This window comes from Drosophila miranda, chromosome XL, assembly GCF_003369915.1.
Source record: "Drosophila miranda strain MSH22 chromosome XL, D.miranda_PacBio2.1, whole genome shotgun sequence".
In the NCBI taxonomy this organism is placed as follows: Eukaryota; Metazoa; Arthropoda; class Insecta; order Diptera; family Drosophilidae; genus Drosophila; species Drosophila miranda.
In genome coordinates this window covers 24,163,521-24,176,627 of record NC_046673.1, presented here as the reverse complement: position 1 = coordinate 24,176,627, position 13,107 = coordinate 24,163,521, and the positions used below count along the sequence as shown (strand labels likewise).

The 13,107-nt window shown below is 47.4% G+C and overlaps 1 protein-coding gene across 2 annotated transcripts; it reads right to left on the bottom strand.

Annotated features, from left to right (window-relative positions):
• Positions 1 to 11,451: 11,451 nt before the first annotated feature.
• Positions 11,452 to 12,807, bottom strand: LOC108165058 (fibrinogen-like protein A). Of its 2 annotated transcripts, none has more exons than XM_017301104.2 (5): positions 12,640 to 12,807; positions 12,526 to 12,569; positions 12,345 to 12,455; positions 11,724 to 12,284; positions 11,452 to 11,669 (listed from the first exon to the last, which is right to left on the bottom strand). In XM_017301104.2, the coding sequence occupies exons 1-5, from the start codon at positions 12,760 to 12,762 to the stop codon at positions 11,525 to 11,527; spliced, it is 984 nt and encodes a 327-aa protein (XP_017156593.1). In that variant the 5' UTR covers positions 12,763 to 12,807; the 3' UTR covers positions 11,452 to 11,524. The 2 variants fall into 2 exon arrangements, with proteins under 2 accessions (XP_017156593.1, XP_017156592.1); XM_017301103.2 differs by having other exon boundaries at positions 12,342 to 12,455; positions 12,640 to 12,805.
• Positions 12,808 to 13,107: the final 300 nt, after the last annotated feature.

The window sequence follows — 13,107 nt, the reverse complement described above, 5'->3', positions numbered from 1 at the left end:
AAATATTGTTGCAAAAAAGAAGGGAGGAACAACACACAGTGAAAGAAGTGGCGGTGCGGTGGCGGTGGCACGACCAGGTCCTTGCCACCAAGAGAACAAGAGCCAACGGAAGAGGAAGATAAATATTGATAGCATCTGCGGCGAGCAGTTAAAAAAAAACGAACCGAAAAATGAAATGAAAATCGCGCAAAAAGCCAAGACACGAGGCGCCAAGAGAGGCACAAAAGATTTGCAGTCGAGCAGGGCTCGGAACATCCTTCGCGCCCTGAACGGCGTGTAATGCGAAGCAATTTGGAATGCCCCCCACCTTGGATCCCCTGTATCCCCTGCATCCCCTCAATCACTCTCTCGCTCAAGCTCCACTCCTCAGAATCCACTGGAGCTGGAGTCCCCCACCTGGGGGACAGCTTTGCTAAGTGGTGTCGTCCTGCTGCTGGTCCTTTCCCTGGGCTGGATGTTTGCATGTCAACCATGCCAATGCGGCGAGCAGGAGCAGAATGCAGATGCGGCCAGGAGTGGCGCCACCAAAGAAGGTGCGGCATGTTGAACGCTTGCCAAGTGCAATTTCAAGATTTAACTGATAGTGTTCGTTAGTCAACGCCGCCGCCGCCAAACAAGAAGAGGAGAGGAGTGGTGGAATGGAGTGGAGTGGAGTGGAGTGGAGTCGAGTGGCCAAAAGAGGGATGAGGGATAAGAGCCAGGGCCAGTAAGGTCCCGCAGGATCGCCGAGGGAATGATGGAATGCCCTAAAGGGAAAAACCAGACTACTGGGTCTGTATCGAATTCGAATTGAAATTTATTTTTGGGAAATTTCGCAGGGAGATCTATCCTATCCCTATCCCCAAGATACTCTCAAGTGATTTTCGAATATTTTCTTTAATCGTTATTCGGTAAAACCCCTCAATATAATGGCTGCTATCCGGAGAAATGCATAATTTGTTCAATAATTTCACTTAGTCACAGTGTCAGCGCCATAGTCGAGGTTGTGGCTAGGGCTGTGGCTGTGTTGGTGCCTCTTCCGTTTCCGCTTCCGCTTCCGGTTCGTAGCTGCTCGTGGCTGCTGCTGCTGAATACTTACTTTTCCGCTTTTTAGCATAGCCAAGTGCTGCTCTGGCTTCTTGTCCTGCATCTGCTCCATCCACTGCCACTGCCACTGCCACTGCCACTACCAGTGCTTCTTCTCCTCCTCCCCTAGATTCCGATGCTGGCCACCGAGTGCAATTTCGAGTGTTGGCTGCCGCCTGACATCAATCTGGCCAAACACGGCCAAAAAGGAGTAGGATGGCCGCATTGTTTGTCAGCCTAATGTCTGTTGCGGGTGGTTGCGGGTGGTTGCGGGTGGGCTGCCTCAAAAATACAATAAGATGAAGATGAAAGACACCTGAAGGAGGGCCGCAGACCAGAGAGTGCTCCTGCTCCTGCTTCTGCTGCTGCTGGATGCTTCGTCATTTTGGCAAGGACCTCTGCTGACTGCCCGCCCCCCTGCACACACCGCCCTTGTGGCCTTTTCAAGTGATTTCCATCCAGAAGGCGGCTGCATTGCGGTTTTTCTATGGCCAACTTAAAATTCAATTTGTTTGGCTGTGATTTAGTGTAATTTAAGCGCCCCGACTGAAGCGCCCGAAGCGCCTGAAAGATATATGAGCACTTCAGACGAAAGAGAGTATCCCACACACACGCACACAGAAAAAGCCAGAGGTAGTGGTAGAGGTATAGGTATAGGTATAGGTAGGTGAGTGAGTGAGAGCTAGAGCCAACCTCCCTGTGCGTGTGACAGTTCATTAGTAAGGAAAAGTGATTTCTGGCACCCTTCATGTGCATGGCTTCTGCTCCTCCTGCTGACTTTAAGGCTGATTGAAGTCGGAGTCGAAGACTGAGCCTTCAATCTCCATCTGCATCCCCATCTCCTGGACTCCAACTCGAACTCCATCGTCATCACCATCTTCGATTTCGATTTCGATTTCGATTCCGTTGCAGGCTTGGTTTCATCTGCAGTTGGCCGCCGTTTGTCAGCGGTTGACATGAATAAGTCATAGCCAAAAGTTCTCGGAGATGTCAATGTCGCCTGGCCCCAAAAGGCAATCACTGGCGGAGGCAGTGGGAAAACAAGAGTACCGGGAAATCTGGCTTGATATATGATCCATGGGAGAGAAATAAAGAAGGATCTAATTGGAGAACGAGCCCAAGATATATCTTGGTTCCAAGAAGCTTCCAAGAATATACATACATGTAGATACATATATCCATAGATATAAACCTTTTCTTATAGGGTTGCAAAAATATATTTCTGGCAGCACTGTTATAGGGTCACGTCGAATGACATGTGCAATATTTGTCCTCTCAGGGCAGGACAGGAGAGGACAGGACAGGACAGGACAGGATGATGGTGGCCAATACACTGGAGTTGGAGTTGTCAACTCATGCGCTCCACTGCGCCTGCCAAGAGTAATGATGCACGTTCCCCCGCTGCCATCCACCCATCCTCCCTATTAGAGGGGGCGGCTGCCTCAATGTTGCAGCTGCTTTGTCAGCGGCTAAGTGCAAGTTAAAGCAAAAGTAATGGCGCAGCCAACGTACCAGAAGAAGAGAAATCGTTGCCAGAGAAAGGAGAAAAAGAAACCAGAACGGAACAGAGCAGAACAGAACAGAACAGAAGAAAAGAAAAGAGAAGAAAACAGAAGAGCAACAAGAATAGAGAAACAATTGCAAAGCATCTTTAGAGGGGTGGAGTGGAGGGCCTCCCCTCCACAAGGATCTGGGGCAAGTGCAAGAAAATGAATGGTCATTGCTCAAGTTCCTTTTGGCCCATTTGGTGCATTTTTTGCCCTGCCTTGCTAAAAATATGGCCCAAGGAAACTGAACCTAAACTAAACTGAATAAACCGAGATACCTGACTTACCGAAATAATGAAAGTTAGAGCAGAAAAAGCTGTCGATACTTTACAGAAGAATTCAGGGAAACTTTTTTGATCTAACAATACCAAGATGTTGCATGAGGGACCAAAGAGCTATTCTATGGGGCGTTTTTTATGACGCACAACGCAGATCGAAAAGCGAGACCCTTCTAGGTCGTAAGATTCCAAATCCAACTACATTGCTTGGGCATGATTCAGCACTCGTATACCCGTATATATTCGCCATTTTGTATAGCCGTTTGCATCGAACCGCACTCATTCAGCATTTGGTAACGCTCTCTCTTAAACTTAAGTCGAATGGTTGGTAATATATCAAATAATCCTAGAAAGAGTTCACTCAAATTAATTTATTATTCTGCTAATCGAACGGATTGAACAGGAGCCTGTGTTATTGGCAGAGACAGAGATCATCTGTACATTCCACAGCCTCCACAGCCACTTCTTTACTACAGCTTCTGCTTCCCTGCTGCTGCTGGTTTTTCCGGCTAATTGTTTTCCACAGAATCAAGGCAGAGGAAAACAAATCGAGGGCTTTCGGTTCACTCATTAGCATATCAATTAAAGGCAACACGCACATGAAACCAACACCCAACACCCAGCACCCAGACTAGGACGAACTTTTCTTTGAGGAAACTTTATCCAGACGCACACGCATATGCACACCTATACACACACACACACACACACACACACACACACACACAAATGTCGTTAAGGCCAAAGCTGTTTGTACAGTGTTTGACTTTTATTATTTTAGTTAAACTTCTTTTGACTCCTCTCCTCTCTCCTCTCTGCTCTTTCCCACACGAGAAGACGGAAGCCGAAGTCCTGGCTGAGAGGGGAATGTGCTGGGGAGAGTGCTGAACCCAAATCAAAGGCAGGACATGTCAAGTGTGTGTGTGTGTGTGTATCAATGTGTGCTCATACGTGTGTGTGTGAGTGTGTTTGCGGGGATGTCTTATAGGCTTTCTGTGTGAAGACCGGCCCTGGCTTTATTGATATCCTGCCCGAGCATCGCTGCCTGTCGTCAGCTGCCAGGCAAACTTAATGCCTTCCTGTCCGGGTCCTACGCTGGTCGAGCAGCTCCTGTCAGCATCCTGCATACATCCCCCCCTTTGCTTTGCCTCTGCTTGTTTTGTTCGTCCATGTCCATTGGCCACTAATTCATCAAATTTAGCTCAAAACTGAAGATTAATGACATACGTGTGGCATATTACGAAACTTGGTGACTTGATGAAATTTATTATTATACTCCAGTCTCCCTTCCTGATCACTCCTGCCCACTGGCCGCTGGACGCTGGACGCTAACTTTAATGCTAGTTGCAGTCGGTCGTAAAACCCCGGACGGATGGCCCCGACTGCCAAAGCCCCAATTGTTGCAACTCCTTGGCTTTAGTGGCTTCCGTCGTAAGGTGGCACTATGCTGTTTCTTTCTGCCGTTCATTTGAAGAACAGAGGGTCTCTAGGCCTCTGCCTCTCTGCTAGCAAGATACCAACAAATACCATCAAATACCATTGCCTGCTTTTCGAGTATTAGTTGGTATTTCATTAGCAGAAATTTCTTGTCCTTTTAGTACGAATAAAAACCCTGATTGTGCTCGCATACACTTTTTTCAGATGTGAGTACTGGGCTTAAAAGCGCAGAGTTGCCCCCTATACAAAAAATATCACTATGTGTCAACTCTGTTGATTTAGACGTTGGGCTGCTGCTGTCTTTAATGGTTTGTGTGGTTTTTTTTTCTCGAAGTTGGAATACCTGGTCAAGTGGGATGGGTACCCAGAGACGGACAAGTCTTGGCAGAGGGCATCCAATTTTTTTGGCCTTTGTTCTTTCACTCAGGAATTTTTCTACGACTACGATTTGACGAGTTGTGAGCCGCAGCTAGGGCCGCTGCTCTACATACTCAGTCAGTATGGCTCTCTTCCGCCAGAAGGCGTACACTGCACGAGGAAGAGTGTGTGTGTGTGTGAGAGAGAGAGAAAGCGAAAAAGCGCGCGCGTGGTCGGATCTTAGCCACAAAACTTCTGAGATGCTCGAGAGCGGATGTGCCTCTGCCTGTTCGTCGATAAACGATCAAATCCAAAAACAGAGATGATTTCTGATGGGTTTCATGCTAATATCATCAATGTTGGTGGAGCGGGTTCCCTTCCATATATGCGGATCTGCCATTGGCATTAATGAGGCTCCTTCCCCCTTGATTGCTCGTACCTTGAGCTTTTCCGGCTTTCCATTCCTCTGCCTGTTTTTCTCTCCACCATTTTCTCTCTCTATCGCAGTGAAAGCACTCTGTGCTCTGTCCTCTGTTCCCGCACCATTTTTATAATTAATTCTCATGCAAGTAATTAAAAATGCCAGCGGCTCGCATTGTCGTGGCTAGTTTCTGGTTTCTGGTCTCTGGTCCCTGGTGTTGTTATGACTGTTGTTGTTACTGTTGTTGCTGCTCTGCCCCGTGATTGCAATGCAAATAATAGCAGCGGGAAATTAATTACGCGCTCGCATAGTGGACAAATGTAAAAATGCGTACAAAGAATGAAAAGGCCGGATGGAAAGCGGAAAGAAAATCTCAGCAAAATAGAAAATAATAAAAATCTGTATTTTCCTGTGGTGGATGGTAGATGGTGGATGGTCCGCTGTGGGACTCCCTGCTCTAAACACGTTATGTGGAGTGATGGGGGTATGACATTCGACGTTTTCTAACTTTGCTGCAGAGACAAAAATACCACAAAAGATACGAATGATGAATTGGACCAGAGAACAAGGCCTCCCCAGTGAACATTTGTTTGTCTGGGATCCCCGAATCATAGAGTAAATCTTTCCCTCAAGCAGCAGAAACTTCAGTGGATACCCCTTTGTGCCATCTTCATGACCCTCCCTGCCTTAACCAGCCTCAACTAGAACTCGAGAGCCCGAACCCATGGCCCCAAATATATGGACATCCAAAAGACATTCCGCCTGTCGGTGGTACTTCAGTAGATAATGCAATAAGTTATTCTATTGTCTACGGGTTAAAACAATAAGAACAACAACACTGTGAAAGGAAACGGAAGCAGGAACACCAGCGAGAGCAATATGGCGTAGAAGATGGCGGAACGTTAGAGAGGAAAAAAAAATGACTGCTATTAACATTTCATTTAGCTGGAAAACGCTCATCTCTTCTCTTTCTTTCATTTCCTATTTGACCGCCTCTTCCTGCTCCCTTTTTCTTCTTCCCTCCGTTCCTTTTTTTCTGTTTTTCTGTGTGTGCTTTTTTTTGTTGCCAAACATTTTAATTATGAGCGGACTCTCTGCACCTCCCCTTGTGCCTGTCCGACCGCCATCTGGTTATTGTAAAACAAACGAAATGAACAAAGTACGCGGTCCCCCGTCCCCCGTTTTCCCGTTTCCCCATGCATACATATTTACGAGTGTATGTGCATACGATCGCCAAATGAACAAATGAAAAAGGGAGCAAAATGGACATGTGGTCTGGTCTCCGCGCACTCTGCGGTTGTCCCAGGAGTCAGTCGCCCCAGAAGTCGGCTGCAGCAGGAGAAGAAGAAGGAGGAGGAGGAGGAGGAGGAGGAGGAGGAGACCGCGGTCTAAGCCAAAAGAAAAGCCAACTGCCACTGCCACTGATGATGATGATGGCAATGGCGATGGCCGCATTGTTGGCCAGCGGTAAAATATATGGCACACATGCTAGCGATGACCGCGTGAGCAGAGCTATGGACCGAACATGAAAGAAGAATATAGAATCAATAAAAATAAAAGCCATGTCCACCACATGTCAAAGAAAAGCCCGATGATTTTCCTTCCTATTTGCACGGGTAGGCGAACAGAATCCTGCTCTCACGCTCTCGTCTCTAGGACAAATGCATTGTTTGCCTTTTCACATTCGAGTGTGTGTGTGTGTGTGTGTGACATGTTAACGACGGCGCTCAAATGACTTTTGTGCGGTTTAAAAACCAAACCCAAAGCCTGAACCCTAACCTCAGCAGGCGCCACCCTGGAACCACCCTGGAATCCCCCCAACAAGCCATCATCGCCGTCGTCGCCGTCGTCGTCGTCGTCGTCGTCATTGCCATGGCCTCGCTCTGCCTCTGCCTTGTTCGTTGCAGCATTTTTCAATTTTATGGTTTCCAGATGAAGTGCGTTCGACCGTAAGTAAATGCCATAGCCCGTGCCCGTGCCCGTGCCCGTGCCCGTGCCCGTGCCCGTGCCCCTCCTCCTGCTCCTCCTTTTGCTATGCTGCCGCGTCAGCTGCAGCTGTCATTGTTTAGCTTTTTACCCTCTTTCGGGCCACAAAAAGTGGAACTCCCGCTCGCCAATCCTCCGCTCGTTTTTTTGTTTTTTTTTTGTTTTTGTCGTGTGGCACGCATAAAGTTGCATTTCTTTTTTGTGGCTTTTTTGGGGCCTCTCTCCTCTGCTGCCCCTGGTCTGCTTAGCCATTGGCCTGACCAATTTTTTTGATAACTTTTTGTTTGGACTGCTCCCTCTCTCTCCCTCGCTCTCTGGCCGAATGGTTATGAGTTATATATGGCACTAGGGGAGGCCCAGGTACAGGTGGGAAGTGGAGGCTAACTGAATAGCCAAAGCGGCTGTGAACATTTCGTTTTAATTAAGAGGTGAGGCAGCTGGAGAATCAGCGGGGAATCAGAGAAAAAGAGAGAGGAAATTGGACAGTGGAGTGCGGGCTTCTCTGTTGTCTGCGCCATTCTTTTGTCATATTGTTTGAACGGGCGTTGATCTCCGGAACTAATTGAAGTCCCGTCACTTTTGGGCTTCCGGAACTGCTGGCACACTTTGGCCGTACCAAAAAAACCAAAAAAGTGGAAGGAATGGTAGGTAAAATTCATGGATTCCCTAATAAATATAACGATTATATTCTATAACTATTTCCATCCTTTACGAGTTCTTTTCTTTCGTTTTTTTTCGGGTGTGGCTCTCACCTGATGAGCACCACACCACCTGTCGCACCCTTTTGTGGTGCTCTGGTAATGTGCATTTTTAATGTTGCTAAAAGCAAATGCACATTGGTATAAAATTTAATAGTTATTTCTATTTAAATATTATATTGTATCAGAGTGCAAAGGAGAAGGGAGCATGGAGCAAGTAAGGGAGAAGGATAACATAATTCTTAATATGAATAAATCAGAGTCAGAGTCAGACTCTCATAAAAATTTCTTGTTTTGGCCAAATGCAATAAGAGTCAAGCGAAATGACAATCCAGCAATCCCGCTTCAGTTGCAGCAACAAATCTGCAATCATGCATCAACGTTGACACTATTTGTTGTAGTGTTGTAGTGCCAGTGCCCCTTGCCCCTAGCCCCTTGCCACAGAGTGTTGTCAGAGAGCTTGGAGCAGAGTTCTTGGGGCAGGAAACAGAGCTGGATGATAGAGCTGTACTTCACTTCACTTCACTTCACTTAAGGTATTCATTCCAGCGTTTCATGTGCCTCATGGAAACACGGGCAAACTTTTTGAATCTAAACTTTGATATCACGTTGATATCTCTCATTGAGCCAAGAAGTTTGTTGTACATATAGTAGAGTATTTTCAGTATCAGCAATATATAGTAAATACTTATAGCATGTATCTGTAACAAAGTATCTTTCTGCACTACCTTTTGTCTGGCTGTAATTACTCGTAAAGGATCCAGGACGGGAGCATCTACCTACCGTATCCGCTTGTCCTTTGCCCCCGTTAACACGTTGACATCTCACGGGGCTGTACGCTGTTGGCTGCTCCTCAGCTTGCGCTTCTTCTCTCCCTCGCTCTCTGGCTGTCAAGTTGCCTCCTGTTATTTGTTGCAATTTAAGTGACTTGGAATTGCAATTTATTGTTGCTCTTCGCACCCGCTCCCTCACCCGCACTCTCGTCTAAAGGGGCAAATCAGGCGGCAGGCAGCACCCTGACGTTTTCCTTTTTGGGCTGTAAATAAAGAAGCGGAAAAACGACGGGAGGAGCTGGCTGGAGAGAGGGTGGAGGGAGAGTGGAGGAAAATTGTAGCTACGAAAGCAAAAGAAATATGAGAATTTAGTGTAATGTTGTTTTTATTGCGGAATTCATGTGCAGAATGCGTAGCAGGGCATTAAGGTCTCTACTCGTTGCATACACTTATCCCCACTCCCCTCTTGCCCCGAGAACCGACGACATAGAATGACATCGGATCGGATCGCCTTTCAGGATGAGACAGGAATCCCTTCCCAGTATCCCCTGAGCGACAATCCAGGTAAAAGGAGTCTCATAGTAGAAAGAATATACTCTTTGAGTGCTTTAATCTTCCATTCTATTCTGTAAAGGCTATCAATAGTCGCCTAAACTTAGTATTACACGACCGTTTTATAGATACAGATACTTTGAGAAATGACTTTTTTTATTGACCAAGAAAACCGTTTGCTTCCCATTCGAATTTTGATTGTCCTGCGTTGGGGGGGGGGGGGGGGTCACTTTTTTGTGCTTCGGTTGCGATATTATAAATTTCTTTATATTTGTCAAGCCAATTGAAAAGTTTGGCGCAACTTTGTGTTGACTTAACACCCACATCCCATACACACACACACACACAAACAGATATAGAACACAGGACGAAAAACCATCTTCAGAGGGCAAGAAAGTCAGAAAGTGAGGCGGTTGGGCTGTCTCTATATTATTGAGGCCGGACTCCCCAAAGTCCACGGGGACAAAAAAAAAACTTTCTTTGGCCGGGACATAAATAAGGAATTGTATGGTAAATGGCCAACAAACAACCGAATGGCATCCAACCAACAAACCGACAAACCAACAAACCGACAAGGAAGGACATTGAAGGGACTGGGAAAACATCGTGGAAATAAAGCTGAACAAGTCGGAAGGGTGGGGGAGGAGGGGAATTATTTCGTAAAGAAGAAGTGAAACAATAAGCATCTGGGGAGTGAAAGGGGGGGACGGACTGGTGCCAAGTGACCACACAGTGATTTACGCTCATGAAATTGAGTTGTGGCGCAAATTATTTATGAACAAAACAGAAGCACACCCAGGAATAATAAACCCGGAGAGGACTACACAGGGCTGACAGACAGACAGACAGACACAAAACGTGGAGGATTGTGATGTCGCCTGTACACTTTTGGACCCTTGGAACAATATGCAGTTTGTGGAATCGGTATCGAAGTCCAGACCCCAGGGAGGCTCTGCCCCTTCTGCGGACAGCTTAGTGCTTGAGGCTCGCCATCGCCATCGCCAGTAGCCAGGAGCCAGGAGCCAACTTTTTCTCCAAAAAATAATTTATTAGCGGCAAACGAGGAAAAGTTTTATGAAAATTCAAAAAACACAAGAAAACACAGCAAATACAAAACCAAAAAAATACAAAAAAATACAATAAGCAAACGAAACAAAGGAAAAACAAGTGGAAAGTACGAGTACGAGTAGAAGTAGCTTCCTTACGGACTCCCCCCCGCCACCCTGCACCTACACCCAGGACCCGCACGCCGCCTCTGGCCAGCATTTCATTGTCAGTCCGTGCTCTGTGCGCATTGTTTAATATTTTCCGACTCTGTCAAAAAGTTGTTGGGGCCAACTCGGAGTTCGAGTGAGAGCAGAATTTATTTACTATCATGTCCTCCAATGAACCGTGTCGCTTGGGGAATATCCACTGTATGATGGCATGCCTTTGCTGTGGCTTTCGGAAGCAGAGAAACACATACCTCAAGTATCCTTCTGGCCTTGCCGGAGCAAAAAACAATCTATTCCTAGAATGCTTTATATTGTAGAGGAGGAGTTCCTTCGGTAGTTTTCCTTCCTATCGGCAAAGAGTATTCAGTGCTCGCTACGGCCCTAGAGGCGCTCCTCAGGTTACGCTGGTTATTTATTGAATTTGGCACACAATTGCACAGAAGCTACCATCCCCCCAGCAGCATTCCCTTTCCCCCAACCACGCATTCAATTGCTGTGTAGAAAATTTATGAAATTTGTTTTCCGTGTGTTGCGGTGGGGTGAGGGAGGAGGGTGGCAAAGTTTTCTTACGAGTATATATGTATACTTTTGCCTGGGGTCTGGGTATGGAAATGTAGGTGCCAATGACACTCGCATTACGCATTTCGCATTACGCATACGCCCCATCTACTCGTACTTTGCTTTGTTCGAAACATTAAGTATACGCAGTAGGTGACGCGTTCGATAAGCATTTGCAATGCAGATGGTATAATGCGACGGCTCTGCTGTTCGTGTGCTGTGCTGTGTATTTTTAGAGACAAAACAATTTCCGTTGCTTAGCAAAGCAGCCACACCAGAGCCCCATCCTCTTCGGCATTGAATGCAAATGAGTAGAATATAGTGGAAATTTCTCATGATAATACACCATTAATGAGCGGCATTACTTGCTGCTTTCCCCAGTGTATACGTACGAGTGTGTGTGCCTGCATTGTCTGCCAATTAATTGAGCGAACGCTTCAATGCGAGTAAATATATAATAAATAATTGAAATAATTAAAACCAGTTTTCAAATGCATTCCCCAGAAGCGGCCAGCGGCCAGCGGCCAGCGTCCAGTGCAATAGTTGCACCATAAAATGGCAAAACTATTCTCGAAACAACTATTTATTTGTATAGGATCTAGGATCTAGGATATAGGATAAAGCATCTACGTCTACGTCTACGATGTCTTCTTTTTGGGCCGGATGAGCATACGAACGTAGCTGAGGGAGCCTGTAGGCCCCGGCAAAAAGGTTTTCCACAGTATGCCCTTGAAGTAGCCAATCTCCTGGCCAAACTTTGGCTGGAAGGTGCCAAAGAGGTTGCTAGGAAAACGTTGGGATTAAATCGTAGTCTGAATGGGAATTTTGTCAAAGTACCTCTCGATGCACTCGCGACCATACCACCATGCGCCCGCATGGGTCCTAGCGCAGTTCTGTCCGTTGTCGTCGTTGTCCTGGTCGTAGGTGGTGAACTTCTTGCCCGCATGGTAGCGCAGGGAGTCGCCGGCATCGCCCTTGTAGGTCCCCAGAACGTTGAGCAGATACTTCTCGGCCTCGGTGCCAATGCTGAAGTGATCATAGAGGGCGAAGCGCTCCTCAGGCGTCTTGCTGCGCATTAGCACGAGCAGCTCGTGGTGCCCGCTGTTGGTCAGCCGGTTCAGCTTGTCCAGCCCGATGAAAAACTCCGAGTTGAGGTACCCAAAGCCGGCCTTGTAGTTCTGCCAGTCGCGGTCAAATTTCTCGCTGCCATCAAACCTGTAGGCGATCACTAGCCAGCCCCCGTCGCGTACTTTCTGGTCACAGCTCACGAAGAAGGGCTCCAAATCTCTGGCCACCCGGATGAGCACCTGGCCGTGCTTCTGGCCCCAGCAATTCCGGGGCGTATCATCGCTGGGCACGGCTGGCAAGGCCTGGACAATGGATGGGACTGGATGGAGTCTGCGGCATTAGGGATCAGAAATTACAGATCAGTCGATCGTGCGGGGGATGACTTACGACCGGGTACCAATAGCCTCCCCCGGCGCCTGGATCCTGTATTCATCGATCAGCTGCTGTAGATTGCTAAGCTCCGTTTTGAGTGTTTGCAGCTCGTCCGTCATAAACTGGATGCTGAAAAGATTGACAGGCTCTGTCTTAACGAAGCGGAAACCCAACGATGACTCCATTGAGAAGTACTCACCGTGCTGCCAAGCCGCCCAAGGTGCTGACGGGACAGGCAGTGTCCTAGCCGGAGGGAGCAAAATATTGTACGAAATGTCAGGAAAGATCAGTAAAGAGTACCCTCCATACGTACATTCACATCGATTAGGAAAGGCTCCACCGAGTTCCGCATTATCACAGAGGATGGCGTAGTCTTCTCTGGCATCGTGGTGGTGCTGAGGCAGGCCAAAGCAGTGACGAGCGCCTCCAGCGCCATGCTGATACTATGGCGATTCCACAATTCAACAACAAACTTGTGCTCGATCGCAGCGTGAGCCAACGACAGCGACGCAGTTGCAGCCGCCCCAGCAGCCGCCAGCGGGCAGCAGGCAGTCGCTGCTGGTTGGTTGGAGATGCTCCATAAATCACGGGCAGTGATCTCTGGTGACTGATCACTGTGTGCCTCTTGAAGCAGTAGCTTGATACAAATGATAATCGTAATAAAGTCAAGCTCAAGCTCGTGAGCACTGCGCAGCACTGATCGCCTCCGGTTAGCACTTAGCATACTCGTTTGCAATGTGGATGCACAGCAGCAGCACGAGAAAATCTAATTGCATGACCT